Source organism: Sander lucioperca, chromosome 19, assembly GCF_008315115.2.
Source record: "Sander lucioperca isolate FBNREF2018 chromosome 19, SLUC_FBN_1.2, whole genome shotgun sequence".
NCBI classification, from domain to species: Eukaryota; Metazoa; Chordata; class Actinopteri; order Perciformes; family Percidae; genus Sander; species Sander lucioperca.
The window spans coordinates 15,312,880-15,338,676 of NC_050191.1; the positions used below are offsets into that span (position 1 = coordinate 15,312,880).

The following is a 25,797-nucleotide window of genomic DNA, read 5'->3' on the forward strand; positions in this document are numbered from 1 at the left end:
GCTCATACCATAGCTGTAATTTGACACCATATCTGTCGCTCTTCCTCCCTAAACACTCCCTCTCTCCTTACGACTCTCTTTTGTTGAAAGGAATCTATCCCGAGGATTGGTGGAGGAGGGAAGCGGCAGGCAGAGGAAGGGGGGTGCAGGCAGTGAGATCACTTCCTGTTTTTCCTTGCCATTTGTGTATGTGTACGAGAAGGAGTGTCTGAGGGATTTTGAACTATTTCTGCGAGGGTCTCTCTCTCAACCAAACATCCTGTCTGTTGGCTTCACCAATGCTCTGAGTCACCCGCCTCTGTGCTGTTCTGATTGGCTCAGAGATATAGAAGAGAGCGAGAGAGAGAGAGAGAGTGAGGCAGTGCTATTCTCTTTCTAGCCTTACACACTGTGAAGCTAAAAGCGAGAGAACGGGGAGTGAAGAGAATGCGTCCACTCCACTTACTCCTCTCACACCGGCACCACATTCAACGCTGAACTCACTCAACCACCCCCTTATTTCAGGATCCTATTTAACCAGGAACTATTGATCTTCCATTGTGGACTGAACCACACTCCTGACCCTGGGGGTGGTGGTGTTTTCTGTTTGGGGGGGGGGAATGTTTTGACAGGAGCTAGCCCAGAAGATCCGTGGCTACCAGGAGCAGATCGCCTCGCTCCACTCCAAGTGTAAGATGCTGACAGTAAAAGCCAAACATGCTACCATGTTGCTGACGGTCAATGAGGTGGAGGGCCTTTCAGACGGCATGGACGAGCTGAGTGATGAGGAGCTGCCTAGTTCTGTGACAACCACCAATGGTGCCACAAACAAGCAGCTTCCAGCACACCCCTCTGTCGTCATGGTGAGTTGCAAAGCCTTTTTTGGACACACAATCACCCAGACACTCACACATGTACATACTGCATCGCTGTATGACTGTCTGGCCCATGTTTGTATGTGTAGCTTCTATCCCTTCTCCCTTTCTGTCCAGATCACTGGTTCTCAAAGTGGAAAACAGGGAACCCCAGGGGTCCTGTTGGGATTTCTAGAGGGCGTTTACAGTTCATTTCACAATCATGTAATTACCTTAAAGTTATCCGAAATTAGAGGGTGTCTGCGGATGACAGTTATGATTACAGGTTTAACTCTAGTACTCTTATTTTCCCAGTAACAGTGTACAAAGTTATATCTGTGCAATTAAATTCCAAGTTAACAAAATGTGGACCCCCTTGGGATGACATTTAATCTTAAATTAGGCTGCAGCGCCTCATGTGCATCTATATAAAAGAACTCCAGATTCAGAATAGGCTTATTCTCTATATTATTACCCTGTTCCTCGTCTTCTATTTCTTTCTGTGTTTTGTATTGCACAAAATAACTAAAACTGTTACCCCTTACACCTTAAGTGTTACTATTCTGTCTGTCTCCTCTTGTGTATTACTGCACCGATATTGTGCTGTGTCTCTTAACATAAGAAACCGCCTCACTAGTACCCAATCTTCCTCTGTGTGTTTCATTCTGATTCAGATTTCTTCGCCTCCTTGCTCTGTTACTGCTGTTTGTGGTGTTTGGTCTCAGCAGGCCAGGAAACAGGATATAACTCTGTGTGTGTGTGTGTGTGTGTGTGTGTGTGTGTGTGTGTGTGTGTGTGTGAGCATGATAGGTTTGTGTGTATGGACTAAATGGGTTGCTAGGACTGCTGATATGCTTGATTTGTTATTGTTCAACATATTTAGTACTGTGTCATTGTTACCAGTACTGCTCAGGTTTTAACTAATCTCACTATGTAAAACCACTGAGATTCTCTTGCATGCTGGTTTGCTGATGCTCTTTGTTGCATTGCATTGCATCATAAAGCCCGGGAAAAAGTCCTCCTAATATAACAAGGTTCTGAGACAGTTGGCCAAGTTCTGCATTAACTGCCAAAAAGCAGCCCAGTAGGGCTTTGCTCACATTTCTGCTCTGCCTCTCCACTGAAGCATGCAGACACACAGACAACTGTGCTACTTCTAGGACTGCTGCTGCTGTTGCTGTTGCTGTATTCACTAGTCCAGTCTCAGTTAACTATGCAATGCTTTAGCTATGCTTTGTTTAAGTTTGGGCCTTGATCTTCCTCTGGATTTCTCAGGAATTCTTGCTCTCATGCTGTTTATATAGTGTTGTTTGACTTTGACATAACTGTAATGTCATGTTTAATTGTGCTTATGCATCATACTGCATGAGTGGTTCTTTTCTAATTCTTAAATATATTGAAATAATCCTGGTAAAAACAGCTTTAATATCTAAGAAAACATTAAAACATACAAGTTGTGATATGGATATTGTCCGTGTGCCACCTACAAGGGAAGTGTGTCTGTAATGGAAAGGAAATTACTATGGTTCTGAAACTCCACAGTATGTATGAGTATGTGCTCGGCGTGAGCAGTGTCAGTGTGTGTTTACTGTATGTGTGTACTTACTGGATGTGTGATTTTCAACTTCCTGGTAACGGCCATTCCTTTCCCCTGATGTATCCTGTAAAAAACCTGAATGGCTCATTCATTGCCAGTAGAATCCAGTGTTTGTCCATTAGCTAGCAAAGAGCAATGCTACAGTAAATGATGTCTCTTAAATGCTGTGCTATGGCAAAAGCGTTGCAGTGTTTGATGTCAATAGCAGTAATCTGATCTTACTGGTCTCCTCTCAGTGTTATTTGATTACTCACTGTCTAATTAATCAGCAGTGTGCTCATTGCAATCTGCCTAACCTGCACTCCTTCATTAATTTTTATGCTCTCTCTTCTTCTCTCTCTTCATTTTTTTCTCTCTGTCTACTCACTCCTTTCATCTGGGCGCTTTCTTTTTGGTCTCCCTCCCGTTTCCTCCACCTGCTTCTTTTGATGTGCGTGTTTGATGTGCGGGGTGTATGTGTGGTCAGATGACAGCCGGTCGCTGCCACACACTCCTCTCCCCTGTGACGGAGGAGTCAGGGGAGGAGGGCACCAACAGCGAGGTCTCCTCTCCCCCTGCCTGCCGCTCCCCCTCCCCGGGGGCTAACGCTGATGCTCCTCTTAACCAGGTACTGCAAACCCCACTGTGGTTACCTCCAGAGCCCTCGAGCATTACCTGACCTGCCCAGCTTCCATACTACCACTGTCCGTTTTACATTTTACACCTCAAATTCTCAGTCTTACATCATAAGAAACCACCACCTTAACCTGTGTAGCAAAAAATCTCTATCTTAATGAGTACACCATCCCATCGCCACCACCTGATTCCTACCACCAAACAATTACCTTCCCATCATCACCACTGTCAAAACAATGGATGTTTGAAACAGCTGGAGTTTTGCTGTGCTGTCCCTGCTTTCCCCGTTTCAACATTATGTTTGCAGATTTATTTTTGCTGAAGAACATTTGTTTGCTTCCAGCTTTTTTTGCTGAGATGAGAATGAGTAATGTATCATTTTCTAATTTATGACTTACTGTAGAGTGATGCAGCAGTGAAACAGAAGCGTTTTGTTGTTCTGGGAGACACAGCGAAGGTCAAAGTTGTTTTTCAGCTATTATTGTAAAATGAAAATGCAGTTACGTCTGTCTTGTGATGTGTCATGTGAGCCTGTTCAAAGAAGACTAAAACATATAAGGCAGTTGGAAAGTTGGAAAGTTAACAACGGAAAGTATCATGGGAGAGAGTTTAAATAACCTGAAATGGTTGCCCCTCTGTATTTACAATAAGAGAACTACAACAGATTGAAGACATTTTATTTCAACTGTCTATATTAGTTTATATCTTAAAGTGTTACTATGTAGCACATATGTTCTGTACTGTATGTACAGAAGATGTGGGCATATTTCCTCCAAATATGACAATTCAAATTCATTGTTGACAGTATGTTTGAGGACATACGGACATATCAGAACCAGCACACCCTCTTCAACCATATATTGTACATCACTCTCACACACTAGTTAGACCTGGACTCACTGTGCTGTTGTGCCACAGAGTCGAGGTGCCTTAAGCCGAGCGCCCCTCCAGGAGCTGTACGATCCGTCTATGGAGACCAGTGCTGCTAACCTGGATGACCTGCAGAGATCCTGGGAAACACTCAAGAACGTGGTATGTCACATCGTCAGCCACAATAAACTTAATTAATTCACACATAAAATAACTGTTCCTATATACTACAGATATAAATACCGTTGAACAAATCTATTTGGTATGACTTGGCCACTAAAAAACAGCTATAGAGATAGATTTTAATTTAAGAAATCCTTCTGGCTTACTGTGAACTCTGCACAATTCACAGTTGTATAGGGATAAAGTTTTAGGATTTGGAACACTATTTGCACAGTTATGATCACAGAATCAGAGAGCAGTATATCTTTGGTAACTAATACAAAATGTAGGACTGAAACTTGAACTGATATTTAATTAAAATCAAAATATACCTCCCACCCCCTCTGCTACAGCAAATCTTAAGACAAATGATGGAACAGTGGACTTTGTCCCTAACCTTCTCCAGTTGCCATCTTGACTTTGCCATCATTAATTTCTTTCTTTTTCTCTCCACCCCTTCTCTCTCTTCTCTCACAGATCAGCGAGAAGCAGAAGAGTCTGTACGAGGCTCTGGAGCGGCAGCAACACTATCAGGAGTCCCTCCAGTCCATTTCCACTAAGATGGAGTCCATCGAGGCAGCACTCAATGAGGGCCTGGAGCCTAACAAGAGCCCAGAGAGCCAGATGGCTGCACACCAGGTGAGAGGGAGGGGGGACAGATATTGGGGAAGTCATAGAGAAAGAGAGAGGAGTGAAGTGCAGTACAGAAAACATTGAAAGTAGTAGTATAGATAAGTTTAAATTTAAAGGCAGACAGAAGACATCTCTTGAGTAAAACACAAAGCTGACAAAAGACAAGCCTTCTCTGAGAAAACAGAAAATGATTAAGGGGTTCATTATCTCACTAGCCTGTGCAACGGTTGCACAGACTGCATGGCACTGTTCTACGTTGCTATGCCAACTTCACAGCAAAGGCCGATCCAGCTCCTTTTTGTAATTCTACTGTCAGGCACTTTGGACAAACTTTCTTTTACTGCTGTCTCACACCAGCTTCTTCCTTTCCTTCTACTTGTTCTTCAAATTTCTCTTTTTTTCAGACAATTCTCTTTATTTCACTTCTCACACTTCTTTTATCTCTGTCTGTCCAGGCTCTGATGGATGAGATCCTGATGCTGCAGGATGAGATTGGTGAGTTACAGACGTGTTTCTCTGAGGAGCTGGCAGACAGCGACAGCGATGGGGAACCTGGTGACCAACTGGCTCTCCAGTCCACTCTCACTGTGCTGGGAGAGAGGATGGCCACCATTCGAATGAAGGCTTCTGGGAAACGGCAGCTGCTGGAGGTGGGCAGATGAAATTAATTTACATTTCCTAAATTTGCATACTTTCATTCTTGTTTACACTGATCTTTACTATAGTGTCAGAACTGTCTCATCGGTGGAATCTAACGCGTCTGTCACATTGACCACTACAGGAGAAACTAAGTGAACAGCTAGAAGAGCAGCGTCAGGAACAGGCTCTGCAGCGTTACCACAGTGAAGCCGAGGAGCTCGATCATTGGTTGCTTAGCACTCGTGCAACTCTAAGCTCTGCCCTTCAGCCCCAAAACGAGGACTTGGACATGGAGGAGCAACTGATCGACTGTCAGGTAAGAATGACATTTCTGGTTTCATCTAGGGCTTGACTGACTGGTTGAATGAGCACTGAAATATTCTGAGCTTGGTTTATTAGGATTCCCAAGGATGACAATGTTGCCCACAGTAGATTGTGTGCATCTTGCTGCTCTCTTAATATGTGCTGAACTTTTCCTCCACTGACGCAGTTGAGGAAAACTTTAGAATACCACTGCCCTAGGCACCGTATGAAAGTCTGTATGCTACTGTTTTATCAAGAGGGAGCTGTCAAAGGCTAAAGTGAAGTATCTGGCTGCATCACTGTTCCAGAAATAGTGCCTATCCTTGGATTCCTTCCCTCTGTATTTTATTGCTATTACTATTTTAGTCAGGCATAAGTTCAGTTGATCCTTAAAAACCAAAAGAAATGTACAGATCCTACACTGAATATGGGACTATTTCAAAACAGAGCAGAATAGGAGCCCTCTATTATCTAAGGTCACTTTATTGTCTAATGAAGTGACACATATTTTTAGACACTTATTTTAAGGACATTGTGATTAGGATCAGGGTCTGACCCTCTGATCAATTGTCCTCAAACGTTCTTCCTCCAGCCTAAGTGTTGTTTCATCACTCCTCCTGTTTCTACGGTAACATAACCTTTATCTGTGGGGTAATTAGCATCCATGGCTAAATTGTAGCGGTGATCACTGATCCACAACCATGTGTCCTTATAAAATAATTTTAGTGGCAGTGTTTAACTTGTACAGTGTCATCCGAAAGGCTTTCTAAATCAGTGCTACTGGTTTTCATTGGCGTGCCTATCTTACCTTTTCTGACAGTTCTATCACTGACAAAGGCATTTATGTGTATGTACCTTGACTGATGTTGCACCGAAGTATTCATTTTAAATTAGTTAAGGTCTAACACTGCATTAAAAACAAATGTGCTGTTTTGGCAGCTTTTTGTGGAAGCATATCATTTGAACTCTTAAATACATAAACTGATGTAATTACATATTTATACATTCATCCTATCATTCACCATAATTGGCTTCTCAGTAGTAATAATGTTAGTTCTGTTGCTCAGGCAAAGGAAATCAGTGTTTAAAGTGGGTGGGTTTGTAGCAGCTGGGAGACAGTAAGCTGATTATAGCTCACATATGGCCAGTGTGGAGCTCAGGTCTAAAGGTCTGGCCCATGGGGATCCTCTTCTCCACAGGGTAAAAACTGTCTGCATTGTAGATTATTACAGTGTTGATCCAATGGAAAGGGCAAGATGTGAGAATGAGGATATGAGGTTAGAGAGATGAAGTGAGGAAAAGTGGCAAGAGAGAAAAAATAGCTGTGGAGCTACTCAGGCAAGAAGGTAGCAGTAAAAATCAAGGAGTGAAAAGAAGAGCTTTTTCAGGTCAATGCTTTAGGATAGTTACATATTTAATAGTTATTTTTACACCTCAGATTTGTTTGGCTGCTTTAACTTTGTCAGCTGTTGTGAATTAACACTAAACAACCACATTCTGTTCATTCAAACGCTCACACACCACAAGAAAAGTACCACACTGTAAGCAGCTCAAAACCACTTAAGCGCAGCCTCTCACGGGTCAGTGCTTAATCAAAATACTTTGCTGAGTCTAAACTTTGTGCCACACATTTTATCGCCCTACATACCAAACTTTACCTTTTCTTGTAGCTGTTTTAGTCAAAGCAAAACATTAAATTCCAAAAACATTCCAAAAGCTATTTGATTCTAGACCAAAAGAGAGGAATTTGAGTTAGAATACCACAAAGAGGCTCTTTTTGTGGTAAGAAAGTGTAGAGAAATGTTCCACAGAAAAGAGTTATAAGGCAGCACTCTGCATTGTTTGGAAAACAATTCTCTGTGAAGAATTACCTCCCCATCTCTGTCAAGGGCCCTTGTATCCTCGTGTGAAAGAGGGGGATTAAGGTTGTACCCCCCTGTTCTCCCATACAGTTGTACCACTTTTTACACACAGCCTGGACATGTAAAAGAGGGTCTCTTTTTCTGTTGTTTCTCATGTTAAGAAATGTAAGAGAGAAGTGAGTGGGATATGTTGAAAAGGATTTAAAGGGAAACAGAGTAGGCTTGAAAATAATAAGAATGAGAAAATAAGTTGATCTTAACAAGTGTGAGATAAGAAGAGGCAGAAACAATGAGGGAAAGATGCTGCATGCTACGAAGAACTAAAAGTTCCAGTCATTATATTTAATGTAGCCTCTAAACCACTGGAATTACTGCACAATTTTACCTTATTGGGCATCTAAAAATAATAATAAAAATAAAAATAAGAAAAACATCACATTTTGGTTTTACTGGTCGCAACTAGTGATAAGGGGTCACAAGTAAACATTGCTTTACTTCATTGGGTCACAAGCCAAAAAGGTTGAAAAGCTCTTTTATGTTAAGAAATATTCGTTTGCACAACACATTGTGTGATTACACATTTTAGTGCTGAGATAATACATTTTGTTAGGCTCTCGAAATTACAGTTGCATACCAGTGGTAAATATATTTAGCATGGTATATGATGTAGGCATATTCCAAGTACCTACACAAGGAAGATTTTAATTGTTTTTCCACATGGGTGACTCTTTAGCCAAGTTACTGTAAACAGTAAGGAGTATGGTTACTTAACATTTTAGGTTGTAGCTCATTATTATCAACTGTTATTCTTGCCTTTCCAGAACATGCTGTTTGAGATCGAGCAGAAGGTGTCGTATCTGTCTGAGCTGTCTGTCCACAGCGAAAGCTTGCTGTTGGAGGGTCGAGCCGAAACCAAGGGAGAGGCGGAGCAACTCACCTTCAAACTGCACTCCCTCAAAGACAGCCTGACGGAGCTGCAGCAGATGCTTCAGGACAAACAAATTGGCATACAGGTGAGATCAGAGGTCACGTGTGGTCTATGGTCCTCTCCTGTTACACGCCTTCAGTTCCCTTCCCCTCTGCATTCCCACACATTTTTCCATTTTGCAGCTTTTCCTTTCTCCCTTCCTATGTGTCACTTTAGTTGTACTGTGCTGCATTATTTGACACTGTGTAACAGTATCAATGGTAGTATTGTGCAAATACTAAAGGTTGTGTCATGCTCCTTCATAAAAGTCCACTGTTTTCCACTGTGGAAAAACAAGAGCCTGTCTGTCTCCCACTGGGCCTCAAACAACAGACAAAAGGATGCTACCTCATCACATGCTAACACTAAATGTACTGCATAAGGTGTGTTTCTGATGACATAACATTTTGGCTTTGTCCCCTTTGGAAAACAACTTCATTCTCTTCCTAAATCTCTGACTTTTCACTGAAAATGATTATCCCTTGTAGCTAGCCTTTTAATGAATAATGAAATTTATTCATTAACAAAGTCACTCTACAACACATAGGAACTACAACAGCTTATTTGTCTGAGTATATTTGAAATGCTGACAGCAATATCAATTTGAATCTGATTTGATGTGTACATATATTTATATATATATATATAAATATATATATATATATATATATATATATATATACATTTTTTTAATATAGGACTTTTTTAAATATAGGGCTTAATACAATTTATTTTTAAATTATTGGTATTCTAGGAGTTTACATCTCAGCTGGAGATCAGTTAACTGAAATTGACTTAATGAAGTAGATGTTAAGTTTATATACTGTATGTATATGTACAGTATATAGACTGTCACTGTTATGGGAGCCGGTGCTGTATTCCAATTTCTGTTCTTCAAAAACCTTTTCACCCCTTCCTTTTCTCTCATGTTAAATATTCTGAGCATAAAATTAAGTGTTGAGGTCCCTCTGTCTTTCTCCCAGGGTTCATTGCAGGAGCAGGAGGACAGTGAGCCAGACTCATCTCTGTCCCAGAGTCCTAATGTCCAGGATTGGCTTTCCCAGGCCAGATCCACACGCACACAACAACACCACGACAACCTTCTTCGACAGAGGGTAAGTAGCTGAACTTTTGCATAGTTTTTATATTTAACAGGCCTGGTATAAGTCTTTTTTGACCACTCTAAGTTTGACTCAAAGTCATGTTTGGTGCAAATCAATTTGATTAAGTTAGTGCTATCGGGCTGAACAAGTCACATCTTGAAAACGGGAATTGAATCCATTTCAGATAGGAAGTGGATCGTTTAGATAAATCTGATTTAACTCCTACATTTTATGCCCTAAATGCTGTATGTTGACCTCCTAGGAGCTGCAAGAGCAAGTAGCCGAACAGAGGAGGCTGCTCCAGTCTGTAGCCAGTGTTGGAGAGGAGTTACTCAGCCAACAGACCACACCCAATGGGGACAGGTACTTTTTCTCGTCTCTCTATTCTTCTCACACTTAATTAGTTATCCCATGCACAGAATGGACAAACATTTCTCTGTCACACATTCATTCTGTAATGAGGAGCTTCTGTGATTTGAGTTTTGGTGTGATTTTATTCATTTTCATGTGTATATTTGAAAAAAGCTGGCTAAACATTTAATAACAATGGTAAAATAACACTCCAGGGACCAGATATATACGTCTATTTCGACGACTCACCCCTCTTCCCTCCACAGTGAGGTGTCCATCCCAGGAGGAGTGTTGCTGGAGTCTGAGAGCTTGTCTCTTTTGGACCAGATTAGACAGCGCTGGGAAAACCTGAATAAAGATCAGAGCACGAAGCTGCAGCTCTCCCTCAGCTCCCTGGAACAGGACCAGCTTAGCCCGGTACACATGGCATAGATCATGCAGTGTGAAGTTTTTTTTAATGAATGTTGTTTTATGTTTACTTTGACCTATGTTTTGAGTTGTCTTAAGCTCATTACTTAAGACTGATTGCATTCTGTTGGTACTTTTCTTTTCTGTCATGTAATTTCACACCTTCATTGTTACGTTTGCTGCCATTCTGACCTTCATATGTCTCTTTTGTCTCATTTGTCACACTTGTGCGCAGGTCCTCCACCTTTCCCGTCTGTCCAGCCCCAGTGTGGTGTTTAGAGGCGTGTCTGCTAGCCAGGACTCTTGCTCTCCCAGAGCTTTGTTTGAAGGCTGCAGTCAGACTCTGGAAAGAATTGCCCATGAGGTAAAGCACAGATCTTTCCCAGTGGGAATGGTTTCTGTGTCTTTAATAAAGAACAGAAACTTTCTTACAGCTTTTAATGTACTGAGTAAATATTCTTTGTTCTTCCTCACAGACGGCAGGTGGTGACAGTAAAATGATAGTGTCTTTAGGAGAGACAACAGTCCAGCAGGAACTGTATGCTGCAGTTTCAGCAGCCTCCTCCTGGTTGGATGCTGCTGAGAATCAGCTTCTCTCTGGTCCTGTGCTGCTGTCTGAAGATACAGAGACACAACTTACAAATCTAGAGGTAATAAAGACACTATTGTATTGTATTGTAGCAACACTGCTAACATATGTTGTTATAGCCACAATAGGTGGACAACACAAATAAAACTCTACTGGAATAAGTGTACTCCCTATGTTACTGACCTCAGCTCTTCTGTTCAGGGTCTGAATAAACAGCTGAAGGCGATGACCAGGGAGGTAAACCAGTGCAGAGACCTTCTGGTTGGAGGAGCGGGCCGACTGTGTGGAGGAGAGGAGCAAGCCCTGATGGAGGACACACTAGAGGGCCTGCAGGAGAGGATGGGGCTGCTGGACTCCACCCTGGACCAACACTGTTACTCCATGAGGGACAGGCTGCAGGAACACTCAACCTTCCAGGTACAACGGCAAGAGTGTCAAACTACCATTCTGATTTTGATTAAACTTGGAGTATGAAGTATCTTTTTAGGAAGCTTGCCTTACTTAGTGTGAACATTGTTTCTGATTGCCAGAATGAACTGAGGATGCTGTTCACAGCTCTGAGTGAAAATAAACACCTGTTGCTACAGAAGATGGCTGTAACTATGGATAGACCTGCATCCAAACAGATAGAGGTATGATACTTAACAAGGGCAGAAGGACAAAAGATACAAAATATAGAAATCCTACAGATGCAGTAAATTGGCAGAAGCTTCTGAGAATACATTTTCATTAAATGAGTTGGATCTTTTGTAGACATTATCAGAGGTGGAGGACAGTCTGAGAGAGTTTGAGCAGAGAGTGACTGAGCTGAAGACCAGAGCAGAGGGACTCCAATCTGACCAGATCTCCAACCAGGAACTTCTCAAACTACAAGTAATATCAAATTCTCTCAATTTCTTTTTATCTTACACTGTGTCCGAGCACTATAATATTTCATGACTGACATGTTGATGGTTTTGTGCAGGATGCATATGAGGAGCTGGTACTGATGGTGGGCTCCAGACGTAGCAGCCTGAACCACGGCTTGTCTCTCAAGGCTCAGTATGAAGCTGCACTTCATGACCTCACAGACCTGGTGGACACCGCCCAGGACAAGATGGCTGCCGATCAGAAGATGACTGTGGCTTCTGTCATAGAGGTCCAGATGTTACTGGACAAACACAAAGTAAGGAGGGTGGTAAAAGGGGGTAGTGTTTCACTGAAATGCAGTATAATTGTTATTCATTTAGAAATTCTCTTTTTTTCTAACAGTGTCTTTCATCTATTTCTTCCTTAAATACAGGAGTTTTTCCAGGGTCTGGAATGCCATATGATCCTTACCCAGACATTCTACAGTAAAGTGTCTGGCCTGATTGCGCAGAGGGAAAACCAAGCCCTTGAGGAAACCATGGCTTTAGCCCACAGTGTGCTCAAACAGGCCCACAGGAGGGGAGTGGAGCTGGAGGGCATACTAGAGGTGGGAATGAGTGATTAATAGAATGATAATTAGGAACATGTAGAATACAGTAGCTTAGCCACTCTCTTCTTTCTTCCTTCTTTGACAGTCATGGAGCAGGCTTGTAGAAGACTACCAGGCTCTGTGTAGACAGCTGGAGGCTGTGGAGTGTAGCATCCCCACTGTAGGCCTGGTAGAAGAGACAGAGGAAAGACTTGTTGAAAGGATCGGCCTCTTCCAGGTAAGAAACTTTAAAGACTGGACACACATAGATTCACAAATAAATGCACTTTCCCTAAAAGTTGTAGTCAAGCATGCTTGTTAGAATACTGAATTTGTAATTCATCAGTTCTCCATCTGTCCTTTAGCGTCTGAAGGCCAGCCTGACGGAGCATCAGCCCCAGCTCTATCAGGTCCTGGAGGAGGGCAAGAGACTTCTTCTGTCTGTTGGCTGTTCAGACTTGGAGAACCAGCTCACCCAGCTGGGAGAACACTGGCTCTCCTCCACCACCAAGGTCAACAAGGAGCTGCACCGCCTCGATTCCACGCAAAAACACTGGAGCAGGTCAGGGTCTAACAATAGTCTGATTTTGTTTTGTTTGCCAGTGTGCCAAGAAATAAATCTCATATCAATTATATAGCAGTGTGAGTCAGCCATCATGTTGTGTTCTGAATACAGAAAGAAATATCCCTTTAATATTTTAGAAGCTGGCAGAACTAAAGTATCATATTGTGTCCTGTATATACATTTCAGATACCAGAGTGAGTCAGCAGAGTTGAGCCACTGGTTACAGTCAGCTCTGGACCAGCTAGAGTTCTGGACAACCCAGTCAGTGACAGTGCCTCAGGAGCTAGAGACCGTCAGAGACCACCTCTATGCCTTCCTGGTTAGTTTGTTTATCACACGAGCAGCAAAAATATGCCAAACACCTAATAATAACATATATATTATTAATGAATACACAATTAGATTCCAACTTTTCTCACTGTCATTTTTGTTTCTGATAGGAGTTTTCCAAAGAGGTGGATGCTAAGTCGTCTTTGCGCTCATCTGTGCTGAGTACAGGCAACCAGCTTCTGCGATTGAAACGAGTAGATACAGCTGGTCTCAGGACGGCGCTGGGCCAAATCGACACTCAGTGGGCTGAGCTGTTGACTCGTATTCCTGTAGTACAAGAGAAGCTACACCAGGTCTGAGAACAGCAGCTGTTACACTAATGGTTGTCAATTCTCACACAATATGTCTTCTCAAGAGGTGTTGACCTCGTTGATGATACTGTATGTTGGCTTTTTGTAACATTGTAACCCCTCTGCTCTCATCCCTTAGTTGCAGATGGAGAAACTGGCATCCCGGCACGCCATCACAGAGCTGATGAGCTGGATTTCTCTCATGGAGAACATCATAAAGGAGGACCAGGACAAAATCATGGGAGCTGTAGGCTCAGAGGTGGTCCAGGACTTCTTGCAGAAGTATAAGGTAGAAAACTGTTATCTGTTAACACCCAAAGAGTTCAATAGTTGTATCATTCTGGTCAAGCTGCAAAAACTTGTTATGTATGACATGACTTTTCTCTATTTTCCTATGTCTCATTTGTATTTTACAGGGTTTCCGCATAGATCTGACCTGTAAGCAGTTGACTGTGGACTTTGTAAACCAGTCAGTGCTGCAGATCAGCAGTCAGGATGTGGAGGGAAAGCGCAGTGACAAAACAGACTTTGCTGAGAAGCTGGGAGCTATGAACAGACGGTGGCAGATACTACAGGGGCTCATTGCTGAAAAGGTAATGTTTCAGTCATTGTGTAGTCAAGAATTAGACCTGAAGGTTTTCATTTTTATGGTTTATATTTTTAGTTTGCTGTTTCTTAGTTCTTAAATGGAAAAAAACGCCACCTTTAATGTGGATTTCCAATCAGTACTGATAGTATATGTAGTTTATTGAAGAAATAAAGTCCCCAGTGTGTGCTATATTGATTGAGAAAGTGAATTCTCCTCTCACAGAGCAGTGGCAACTGTGGCTACATGCACCTGGATGCGTTGCGCACGAGCGGCGACTTTGCTTAGCTTTTTTTAGTTAACAAAATAAACTCACAAAATGTAAAGAAAGGAAATATTCTTACACCTTAACAGAAAAATACAACCGTACACCTTCTGAATTCAAGTTTGTTTATTTCACTAAACTGAGACTAGATTAATTACCTGTTAACTCATCATAAAACACACTCCACATTCCTGTCCAAGTAAACACACGGTAATGCACATACAGCCCAGTTAGAGCTGTCATCTGCGACAGTATCCAGCGAAAACTGCCCACACTGACATTCATTGCAGCAGAATGATTCAGTTTCTGTTGGCATCAAAGGGGAATTTAAGCAAAGGCTCTCTGCAGCTCAGGTTCTGGAGGCTCCCTGCATCCTCACTGCAGCCTTCCTCTGCCTCTCTCTGACTGAATATGGCTGAGTCAATAAATTGAGAAATGTACGCTGTAATAAGATCTCGTCCATAACATCCTCTCACTGATGGAAACATAGCTAGTTTGCAATACAAGAGAAGAGGACAAGGAAGTATGTGAACAGCAGTGCGCGCCCAGCTACTAAATCTGATCTAGCACTCTGTAGTTCTTCCATACACCAATGACGTCACTGGAGGACGGAAGTAGAGCAGATTCTGCAGCTGTGACCGGTTGAGACCCAGAGACACAGAGAACATTGGAAAGAACTGCAGGCTTTTTTTCACACCATATCCCTAACCCCCAGATAGGTAGAGATAAGGTTGAAAATTGCCGAATTATCCCTTTAAGTTTGTTCTGAATTCTGTTTGAATTTTAGATTCAGCTTTTGGAAGGACTTTTGGAAGGTTGCATGGAGCATGAAAATGGAGTTCAGGCCTTGAAAACTTGGCTCACTCTACAGGAGGAGAAACTGAAGAAGAGACATAGGATAGAGGATGTAGCATCGGTGCAGAATGCACTTAAAGACTGTCAGGTACACATACTGTATACTATACAGCACTGCTAGGCATGCCACACACAATTTTAATTATGTCTATATTTATGACAATAAAAACAATGATTTGTTTGTTGCAGGAGTTGGAGGACTTAGTGAAGGAAAAAGAGAAGGATCTAGAGAAAGCAGAGGAACGAGGAAACACTCTTATCCAGGATAAGAAAGGAGCAGCCTGCTCTGTTGTCAAGGAGACCCTCAAAGGACTGAACCAATCCTGGGCTCATTTGGAACACATGGTGAGCTTCTTGGATCCTTTACCCTCATGGTCTACATTTTCCCATTGTGCTTTAAACCTACAAGTTTTGTCTCCCATCCTTCCTATCAGATAAGTCAGATGAAGGTAAGCCTGCGGTCGGTACTGGAGCAGTGGACGCTGTACCGGCGAGCTTCAGAGGAAATTAATGGTTACCTGATGGAAGGGAGGTACTCTGTATCCAGGCTGCGCCTCCTTAATGGGTCTCTAGAGGCAGTACAGCAGCAGGTGGAGAGTCTGGAGGTGAGGAATGCAGATGTGTGCAGAGTGGCACACCCCTGAAAAAACATCTACACATTGTTCAAAAGACAATCTTGAGGTAATAAATAGAATGTGTTGAGAGACAAAAAACATTGAAGATGAAATCAACTTTACTTTTGGTGGATATCTGTGTTTTTAAGAACCTGCAGGAGGAGATGGATAAACAGGAGAGCAGCCTGAGGAAGTTTGGCTCTGTAACACACCAGCTACTGACAGAGTGCCACCCATCTGTGGCTGAAACACTCAACACAGCCCTCCGGGACGTCAACATTAGGTAGGGATAACAAAAATCAGTCCCTGAGTGACTTCAAATCAAATTGCAGCAACTTCTGAGGTGAGGTCAATGTGTAACAATATGTTTCTCCTCCTCTGTTATAGGTGGAACAGTCTACTAGAGCAGATCTCAGAGCAGCTGAAGAGCAGTAAAGCCCTGCTGGGGTTGTGGCAGCACTACAGGTCATTGTGCGGCCAGTGCGTGTCAGCAGTTCAGAAACAGGAAGAACGTGCTGATCGCCTGCTAAAGAGCGCCACCGACAGGGAGATCACAGAGGAGGAGAGCAGTGCCTGGATAATGGACTGCAATGTGGGTAGAGATGGGACACTGTAACACAGAAGTCCAGTATATGACTATATGAATGTTTTTTCAGACAGATGGAGCTTACCCTCAGCCTTCTTTATGGGATTTTGTGAATAAGCTCCGAAACGGCTTGTCAGCTCACTATGAGGATTCACAAAGCTTCTATCCCCACTGCAGAATACCAAATTGCACCCTGCCCTTTTGTCTGCTTGAATGTCGATTCACAGCACAATCTGACAAAAGCCCTTTGAAAAGGACGCTGCAAATGGAAAGACAGGCCCCTGATTTACACTACAGGGGTCTCCCCCGGTGTCACACTGGGTTTTTAGGGCCATGCTGGGCGATGTCTAGAGTCACACTGTCCTAATACTGTAAGCAGACCTTTTGACTGAGGATCACTGATGCAAACTGTTGCTAGAAACTAAGTAGTTGAGAACTTTCTGGAAAGCTATTTACAATAGAGCTTTACACAAAGCATTTAGCAAAAGGATCACATGGCTCTCTTTGGGTTGGAAAAATGTTTACCACTCTTTGGCAAATGGAGCCCTTTCAAAACCACTATTAAATATAAAAACATGCATCAGTTTCTCTTAAATTCTGAGATTTTGGATATGCCAAGGGTTACCTTACTAAAGTTTCTTTGTCTTTCATTGCCTTTAGCATTGAAAATGCAGTCCTGTCTTCCCTGTGCCATAAGTGTACATGTAAAAACCATGACTTTTTCTAACTTCTCAAAGCATTCAGTAATTCTGTGCCTAACCTCTGATGACATTACTGTTGCAGGCGTGCCTTGGTGACCAGACCTCAGTGCAGCAGTCCCTTCAGCAGCTGCAGGCTTTAGGGGAACAGCTGAAGAGCCAAGTTGCCGCCTCCTCCTTGGCAGCCCTACAGTCCGACCACCTGTCACTCACACATCGCCTAGCAACACTGGAACACGGCCTACACAGGCAGCAGGAAGTACTGCAGGTAGGAAAGCAGGGATTGGTGGGCATGGGCTGAATGATATACACGTCACTGTTTCCTATATAAAACCCCAATATATGAACAGTAAGCCTTCACTTCTGTATATTGACTGTGTCTGTGTGACAATTTGTAGTCTGGATCTCAGGCCTGTGAGGGTTTCAGAGAGCAGTTGGACATACTGATCCGTAAGGCTGAGGAGGCTGAGGAGGTGCTGAAGGAGTCTGACCCAGTCGGCTCTCCAGAGCTCACTGTGGTCCAGACACATATGGAAAAACTGAAGGTATGAAAAACGTTACTGTCTAGGTTATTGTTGTATTATCTGTGTTTAAACGTGATGCTTTTCACCAAAAAGTCTGCTTAAATTAATCATGTAATAAATGACGACCAAAAGCGTAATTAAATTCATTAGATTTACTTTAATTTGATGGACAAAGCATGTTCGTTCCTTAGACTGTCCTACTGAAAACGTGTAATAATGTCTTTCCAGGTTCACCTGTTGAAGCTGAGCAGTCTGTCTCCAGACCTGGAACGTGTTAACGAGTTGGTGTACAGACTGCCAGTCAGTGACAGAGATGTTAAACGGCTGCAAAGTCTCAACAGAGCGTGGACCACTCACTCCGCTCACCTCACTGAGAGGTTCAGGTGCCTGAAACCTTCAAGTTTCACTTTTTGTCACTAAAAAACCTATTAATTACATTAGTAGTGACAATGTGTAAAATTCTTAATATAAAGTGGCACTCATCTTCTTCTATGTTAATGTTGTTTATGTTCCAAACGACTTCCCTCTGTCCCTCTTTAGTAAACTGCAGGCAGTGTTGCTCCAGCAGCAGAGTTTCCTCCAGAAGTGTGAGGCGTGGATGGACTTCCTGTCTCAGACTGAACAGAAGCTGGGTGCTGAGATCTCTGGAAACTACCAGAGTCTGCTGGAGCAGCAGAGAGACCATGAGGTCAGAGAAGCATTAAAAGTGCATATGTACTAAGACAGCAATTTTTGTATGTACAGTGTTGTTATTAATATATTTATATTTGCTTATAGTTGTTCCAGGCAGAGATGTTCAGCAGGCAACAGATTCTCTACTCCATCATCAATGATGGCCATCATATGTTAGACCAGGGACAAGTTGATGACAGGTAAACAGACACACACAATCCTACAGTATATAACAATTTTACCTCTCTAATGAAAATTCAGTTGTGAAGAGGATACATGCTATTCCTGTTCTTGTCCCCTTAACAGAGATGACTTCAGTGTAAAGCTGGCCTTGCTAAGCAATCAGTGGCAGGGTGTAGTGAGGCGGGCCCAACAGCGAAGGGGCATAATTGATAGTTTGGTCCGCCAGTGGCAGAACTACCGGGAGATGGCAGAGAAGCTGCTACAGTGGCTTCAAGAAGTGACCCGTGATCCAGATGTACATCAGCCAGGAGAACCAGTCGCCCTGCAGCAGGCCAGAAACCTGTTAGATCAGATACTGGTAGGTTTCAACACTATGGAGGAGCTTTTAAGGTCCTTCACTCAGCACCTTCTTCAAATTTCTTATCTTCTTTGAAATTAGTTTATCTTAATATTTATGCTTTATTATCTCCGTAAGGCACAATTCTAATTAAAATTAATTTCAAGTATATAGCAGGTGCATGAGGTTGGAGCTGGGTTCAGTCACTGACACTCCCACTTCGCCCTAAACTAATTATCTTCTCATAAAGCTTGTTTAAAAAGTTTGCATCATTTATGAGGTCACTGGAAGAGGACTCGGAGCTCATTTAAATAATGCAGAGTTAAATCTTTTCAAAACCACTTCTTGTAGCTCTTCAAACATCATATTTTAATTTAACACCAAATTGCCGTAAGCAAATCTAAAGCTCCTACTAATAAATAATAAACACACCCTTTTGCAACCTTAGACTCCCGTAGTAAACCTGTACCCCCTCTGCCCACTGTCCCTGTCTCTGCTCCTCCAGCTGAGGGAGCGAGTTCTGCAGAGGCAGCAGGGAGGCTACATTCTGACGGTGGAGGCCGGCAGGAGCCTGCTGCAGTCAGCCGACGCCAGGGCCGAGTCCACCCTTCAGACAGAGCTGATGGACATTCAGGAGAGGTGGAGGCACGCCCACCACCGCCTGGACCAGCAGAGGAGGGAGCTGCATGGCTTGCTCAAGGTAAGACAAAAGTACACCTGGAATATTAGTGAACATGTATTCATAGTTCTTTTTTTGGTTTGTTCTTTTAGTCCTTTCTTATCCAAGCCATAGTAAAAACATAACATAACATAAAGGCAGTGTCTTTTTTAATTTTACCCTCATTATTTCCTCTCATTGTTCTATGCTTAGGTTCCTATACTCATTGGCATTTGTTTACCCTTATACATAGATGGCAGTTTTTAGAGTAAATACTGATCAGTGCTGTATTATGGGACATTCTGTGCTATTGCAAGTATGTGAATCCTCATTTGAGCCCAGTCTGTGTTGAAGGCTAAGCTAGCTGTGTCTCTACAATTCTTCAGTGTGAAGGTGCTGTTAAGGGTGCCAAGCCGTTAATGAGCATCCCCGATTGTACATGCAGGACACTGAAACCACATGAATTATGCAACGTTGCATTTTAAGTCTTGAAGAGAAGTACAGAGATGGAGCATACGAACTTCTGTCCCCACACACACACACACACACACACACACACACACACACACACGAGTGTAGACGCTGTCCAGTGAGCTGTAATGATTTGAACCCTGCAAGGTAGATTTTGCAGACAGGCATAGTGCCCTGTTTTGAATGGGACTGAGTGATGCAGTTTAAAAGATGCATCTGGGAATTTCTTTTTTTTAACATGGTTCTCTCCTCTCTTCCTCTTAATCTTATTCTCCCACAATCTTAGTTACTCTCTCTCTCTCTCTCTCTCTCTTTCCTCCTTGGTTTGCACTAAGAGCGGCTACTGTAGCTATTCTAGTCCGATCCTGGCTGTTATTTTACCATGACTCTTGCTTCAGGTATGCCACTTTGCTGCACTATTTCTTACCAAATATTACCCCGTTTTATCCTGAATTGGACCATTATTCAGACTCTAAAAATAGCTGTAATCTGCGCCCTTTGGAGCAGAACCTCTTTATGAAGCTGTGTTAATTCTCTTCTTTGGCTGTTGGATTGTTACTGTATCACTGTTTCTCATGGGGTTGCGTGCGAGGTTCGGGGCTGAGTGAACTGTCTACGGCATGACAATTGGTGTGTGCGTGTGTCTGTTTATTCCGCAGTTCACCTGTACTAATGCTGCAGGAAGAATATTTTATGTGTGTTTTATGCTCTAATTCTTACTGTGTGTGTCTTTGTGTGTATGTAGAACTGGGAGCGATGTGAGAAGGGCATAAATGCGTCACTGGAGAAACTAAGGTCCTTCAAGAGGAAGCTGTCCGTGCCACTGCCTGATCACCACGAGGAGCTGCACTCGGAGCAAATCAGATGCAAGGTGATGAGAATCGAATACACACATTAAAAGTGCTTTCTTCCTTCCAGGTACATTTTTTTTTGCATCTATGCATTATACATGTACACATGCTTACTCTCTCTGTCTCTCTTGGTCTGTCTCTCTTTTACACATGCAGACTGTTCCTCCCTCTATCCCTTAATCTGGCTATGGGGACAAACAGATAAACAGACAGACCAGAAGCAAAAAAACAAAACAAACTTTATCGGTCAGCTGCTGTCTCATTGCGTGACCTTGTTTGTTTGCTTTTCAGACTGTTGGTATACAGTAAATGTTGTTTATTCTCCTACAAGGGGAAATCATTTGAGTCTTTATCTAATTAAAAAAATGATACTTGTTATATTTGTAGTCTTGCATATAATTAGTTTTCTGTATTTATTTTTTGAAAACTAGCCTGTCCTGATCAAGACTTTTTAATATAGCTCAGGCTAAAATGATGCCACAAAGCTGCTGGAATGAGCTCTTATTTTCCTTGTTTGTTCCCACAGCAGTATCCCATCTCATTTTTGTGTGTTAAAAATCACATTATGATATTTGCAGATTGTTGTTAACCACTGGACACTGTATGCAGCCATGTTTCATGCATGACATGTCCTCAACTCCTCAGGGAGGAAAGGGCTGTTAGAGTAGCTGCACATAGTTCACATTAGCTGAGGAGAGAGAGGGGGTGGGGAGAAAGAGAAGGAGAGAGAGAGAGAGGGTGCATGAGAGAGAGAGAGAGAGAAAGAGCATCTCTGCTTGCAGTGGGGGTGTTTTTCTGTATGCGTGTGTGCTTCCTTTTGTGCGTGTCACATAATGGAGACATTCTCCAGGTCCACAAATGATTACACGGCAGCAAAACCGTCACAGTGACGGAGAAGGAGAAGATGCAAGGTTTGATGTTACCTTATCTTGCCTTTAACCTTGACTGACAATGTTTTATTTCAATATGCTGTATAACATAATAATAATAAATGTAACATGTTACTGCTTTATGCTTTTTTCAGAAAATCTTAGTCATTGCATTTAGAAGAATGTTTTATGCAACATGTTTTGTTGTAATATTCATCAATCGTCATTGTCAGTTTACCGTTTGCTTTTGCTCATCACTATTTCTGAGGGTGCAGCAGCTGCAGTTGAGCTTCAGTTGTTCTGCTCTGTGGTTTTCCTGCTCTATTTGACTATGGCTGTCGGTTAGTAGGCTAGTCTAAGTGTATCTTTGCATTTAAGGTTAGGGTCACCTCTCTGTGTGTTGTAAATCATCTCTTATTATGTCATCTGGATGCAGGAGTTGGAGAGCAGTGTGGAGGGCTGGACCGATGACCTCACTTCCTTGTTCCTGCTGAGGGACTCCTTGGAGGGTGTGGTCAGTGCAGATGACATCACAGTCCTACAGGAACGCCTCCAGCTGCTACAGCGCCAGTGGGGGGAGGTCTGCCACCAGGTAGATTCACACAGTACACTTGACCATAATTCTTTTTCCTGAGTGTTTTAAAAGGCTGATATTATTTTATTTCCCAATAAGTACTCAAAGTGTTTTGTCTGTGTAATCTCAGCCAACAGTGTTATCGTGAGATTTGTGTTACTGTGAAGGAGTGTTTTGTTAAGATTGAGAGAGGTTTAAAAGAATTAACAGGACTGGGCATAGTCTTGTTGCTCCTTCAGTAGGTTTTAGTTTTTTAGCATTAGGTGTTCAATCAGACCCCTAATTATTTTTAGTTTATCTTCCACCAATTCTGTTCTTTCCCGAATCTTTCCCATTATTTAACCACCAAATTGTCACAAATTGTTCATATTTTGACTCTTTTCTCATCATCCCTTTCCATGTCTTTTCCCTCCTCTGTCCTCCCCTTTGTCCCCTCAGCTTTCCCTGCGCAGGCAGCAGGTGAGCGAGAAGTTGAATGAGTGGGCAGTGTTCAATGAGAAGAACAAGGAGCTATGTGAGTGGCTCACACAGATGGAGAGCAAGGTCTCTCAGAATGGAGACATCAGCATTGAGGAGATGATCGAAAAGCTGCGCAAGGTGATTTAACACACAGACGCACAACAAAAAACGAACCTGAAAAGCACATATGTAGAAATTAATAAACACAGTACATCTATGTGCACTCGGTACAACCAGAGTCAAATTGTTTTGACATTTCCAGATCTTGCTCACCCATATGTTAACCTGCTTGGTGTCTGTCTCCCAGGACTACCAGGAGGAGATCAGTGTAGCTCAGGAGAACAAGCAACAGCTGCAGGTTATGGGCGAGCGCCTGGCCAGGTCCAGCCAAGACAGCAAGGCGGCCGAGATCCAACACAAACTCAGCAAAGTCAGCGAGCGCTGGCAACACCTGCTGGACCTCATCGCTGCCAGGTGGGTGTACACGACTCTCAAGAGCAGGTGGAGAGTGTTTGATAGTATAGTTTGAGTGGGTTCTGTAAAGGTGGAGGGGAAACCCAAAAAAACTTTTATTAAAAATGAAGTCAAATATTACTTGCTTACTTACAAACTATCTAGTTTCTCTTTATTTTGGGGTCTGATAAATGAGAAGAAATACATACATAGTCCTCAGAGTATCATTATTTGGATGAAAAGACAAAGGTAACTTTGTCACAATGCTTACTCTTCACCCTACACCCCCCCCGCTGCATTACTCCTCTTATTGGAGAAGAGTTTTAATTAGTGAAGGCATGCCTTGGCCTCAGTTCGTTACCATGGTATCCTTCGTGACACATGATGGGGAATTCATTTTCCCACAATGCTGCTGAGGCATTTTTCTGAGTTCCTTGCTGTTGGGCTTCCACTTAGTGGAGCTGCAAACCAAGCAGACAGAGGTCACATTCTTCATCCCGCCTCAACTCTCTCCTTTTGTCTTCATCTACCTTTTTGGCATTCTGGATGCTTCCACTTACCAGAGTTGGAACCAGTGACTGACACTGACTGAATGTAGAGTAGTTGACGACATAGTATTCTTTCTCATTTTTGTGTTGATTAACATGAAAAATATGGAAAACATAAACTCCTCTTTCTGTATGTTGTGAATAGAAAGTGACCTGACCCAAACTTTGACTCTATCTACCCCAGCTGCCCCTTCCCCCCCGGCAGTCTTCCGGCTGTTGCCCTCTGGGACTTTAGTGGACGAGGGAAGAAAGGGGAGAACAGTGTCTGACCTCATGCAGACAGCTGCACTCACTTTGTCTCTTATATCCGTCCTTTGCTAAAAACCAACAGGACAGACAGTTTTTAGCTGTCACAGAGTGCAGAATACTTTAAAATGTTGTGTTTTCTTTAGAATTTTGATTTTGTGGATTCATTTATTGACAGTTTCTGGAGTTTTACATTTTCTGAGGAAACAAGGATCTATTATTCTTCTGCAGACATGCTCTACTGGAAAACTTTGCTTTTCGTTGTGCACTATCCATTGAGATTTACTCACAGTTTATAGTCCCTTTGGTGTAAACTTGGTGTATGATACTCAGACACAGGCTAGCTCTGCGGCACATGCCTCTGACTGTAAGTCTCTTTTTAGAAACAGCAGCACTTGTCACTCTCAGGCACTCACACTCTCCCTCCCACACACACACACACACACACACACCCACACACACACACACACACATACATATACACTCATGTCTGTTTGGGGTCCCCTTTTTTAACCTTGGAGAGCAACAGTTGATAAGTCACAGTTGTACCCTCCCCTTCTGCACAGACAGAGTTTAGAGAAAGTCCCATGTGGAGCACGCAGACGATAGAGAAGAGTGTTTGGATCGACACCGTTACGCTTCCTGACGTTATCTTTGGGAATTTCACACCCCCATGGTTTTGGATTTAGGGACGGATAATATGGCTGGATGCCCGAGCGAGGATCTACCGGACTGTGACTGCGATGTCAACAGGCAGGACAAACTTGAGAATTGATGTTGAAACCATGTTTAAAGACTGCACTGTACACAACAACAGTCTACAGAAAAGAAGCCTTATGTTCTTTCCTCATGCGGAGCTAATTTTTCTCATGCACTTTACATTATTCTACATTGTGTTTTTAACCAGCTCCTGCTATGTAGGATAATAATTTCTAGAATTATTTATGTGGATTGCTACAGCATCAATATAAGAATGTTAGTTAGATAAGTTAGATAATGTTATAAGAAATAGTGTGTAAAAATAATTTCTGAAGTGTTGTTTTAACTAGTCTGGGTTTCCAGCATTGGGTGGAGGTTACCACACACGACTGTACAATAAGACAATAGCAGTCATACTGTCGCTGTTAGTGTAGCATAATTGTTTGATTGACAATGAATGACAACTAAACTAACCTGACCCAGTGAAGCTGTGCAACCTCATACAATAGGTTTAAACAAATGCCTACACATTTTAATTATTTGCAGTTTGTATTTGACCAAAGACTGGTGTTTGCAGTGGATTGTGTGTGATGCAATGCAATATATTACCATATAATGTAAACAGTCAAACTACTGTATCCTACAGTATGTGACATTGTAAGATGCCTCATAGCAGACTTAGGAATTTTGAGGATGTGGTGTGCAGCTGATACCATGCAGCACATAATGCCACAGCACATTAGAGCTGCAGTGATAGTAGAGTAGATGTGCTAAATGTGTCTATTGTTTTTAGATTATGGTCTAGTTTTTTTTATATTTAGTAATTTTGAATAGCCAGCCACAGTTCTTTCGGTAAGACAGTGAGAGTTGCATTGCTTTGTTGGGTGGAGAGTTGGGCGTTAAGCTGACTGGATGTTGGCTAATATAAACATGTTTCACATATCATTGATTGCAGTAAGGGTAAGGGTTTGGAAATGTCAGGCGTTTGCCAAGCCAAAATGGTTCCCAGTTGTTGTGTAAGGTCAAGTAAGGATTCATCACTTCCCAACAAAAATATCTGTGTAGATCTGAAATAATACTCATAACTAATACTC

The 25,797-nt window shown here is 42.5% G+C and overlaps 1 protein-coding gene across 7 annotated transcripts in view; it reads left to right on the forward strand.

Moving 5' to 3' along the window:
* Positions 1-25,797, forward strand: part of LOC116066206 (nesprin-1-like) — a 63,169-nt gene that overhangs the window by 22,162 nt on the left and 15,210 nt on the right. For 5 of the 7 annotated variants that reach the window (XR_004895946.1, XR_004895947.1, XM_035995665.1 and 2 more), the window contains exons 26-64: positions 612-842; positions 2,897-3,037; positions 3,964-4,077; positions 4,555-4,716; positions 5,166-5,360; positions 5,492-5,665; positions 8,336-8,527; positions 9,465-9,596; positions 9,847-9,947; positions 10,202-10,352; positions 10,579-10,707; positions 10,820-10,993; positions 11,134-11,349; positions 11,463-11,564; positions 11,686-11,805; positions 11,897-12,097; positions 12,215-12,388; positions 12,477-12,608; positions 12,736-12,932; positions 13,122-13,254; positions 13,376-13,558; positions 13,695-13,844; positions 13,972-14,148; positions 15,194-15,349; positions 15,451-15,606; positions 15,696-15,866; positions 16,025-16,158; positions 16,263-16,467; positions 17,245-17,427; positions 17,558-17,704; positions 17,912-18,066; positions 18,224-18,371; positions 18,461-18,555; positions 18,662-18,896; positions 19,324-19,575; positions 20,750-20,875; positions 22,161-22,316; positions 22,737-22,895; positions 23,065-23,231. Coding sequence is in view for 5 of the 7 variants with exons in the window: in XM_035995665.1 (XP_035851558.1) it covers positions 612-842; positions 2,897-3,037; positions 3,964-4,077; positions 4,555-4,716; positions 5,166-5,360; positions 5,492-5,665; positions 8,336-8,527; positions 9,465-9,596; positions 9,847-9,947; positions 10,202-10,352; positions 10,579-10,707; positions 10,820-10,993; positions 11,134-11,349; positions 11,463-11,564; positions 11,686-11,805; positions 11,897-12,097; positions 12,215-12,388; positions 12,477-12,608; positions 12,736-12,932; positions 13,122-13,254; positions 13,376-13,558; positions 13,695-13,844; positions 13,972-14,148; positions 15,194-15,349; positions 15,451-15,606; positions 15,696-15,866; positions 16,025-16,158; positions 16,263-16,467; positions 17,245-17,427; positions 17,558-17,704; positions 17,912-18,066; positions 18,224-18,371; positions 18,461-18,555; positions 18,662-18,896; positions 19,324-19,575; positions 20,750-20,875; positions 22,161-22,316; positions 22,737-22,895; positions 23,065-23,231 (6,326 nt within the window). In the remaining 2 variants the exon portion in view is untranslated. The remainder of the gene's footprint in view (positions 1-611; positions 843-2,896; positions 3,038-3,963; positions 4,078-4,554; positions 4,717-5,165; positions 5,361-5,491; positions 5,666-8,335; positions 8,528-9,464; positions 9,597-9,846; positions 9,948-10,201; positions 10,353-10,578; positions 10,708-10,819; positions 10,994-11,133; positions 11,350-11,462; positions 11,565-11,685; positions 11,806-11,896; positions 12,098-12,214; positions 12,389-12,476; positions 12,609-12,735; positions 12,933-13,121; positions 13,255-13,375; positions 13,559-13,694; positions 13,845-13,971; positions 14,149-15,193; positions 15,350-15,450; positions 15,607-15,695; positions 15,867-16,024; positions 16,159-16,262; positions 16,468-17,244; positions 17,428-17,557; positions 17,705-17,911; positions 18,067-18,223; positions 18,372-18,460; positions 18,556-18,661; positions 18,897-19,323; positions 19,576-20,749; positions 20,876-22,160; positions 22,317-22,736; positions 22,896-23,064; positions 23,232-25,797) is intronic. The other 2 variants (XM_035995667.1, XM_035995668.1) reach the window with 1 other exon arrangement.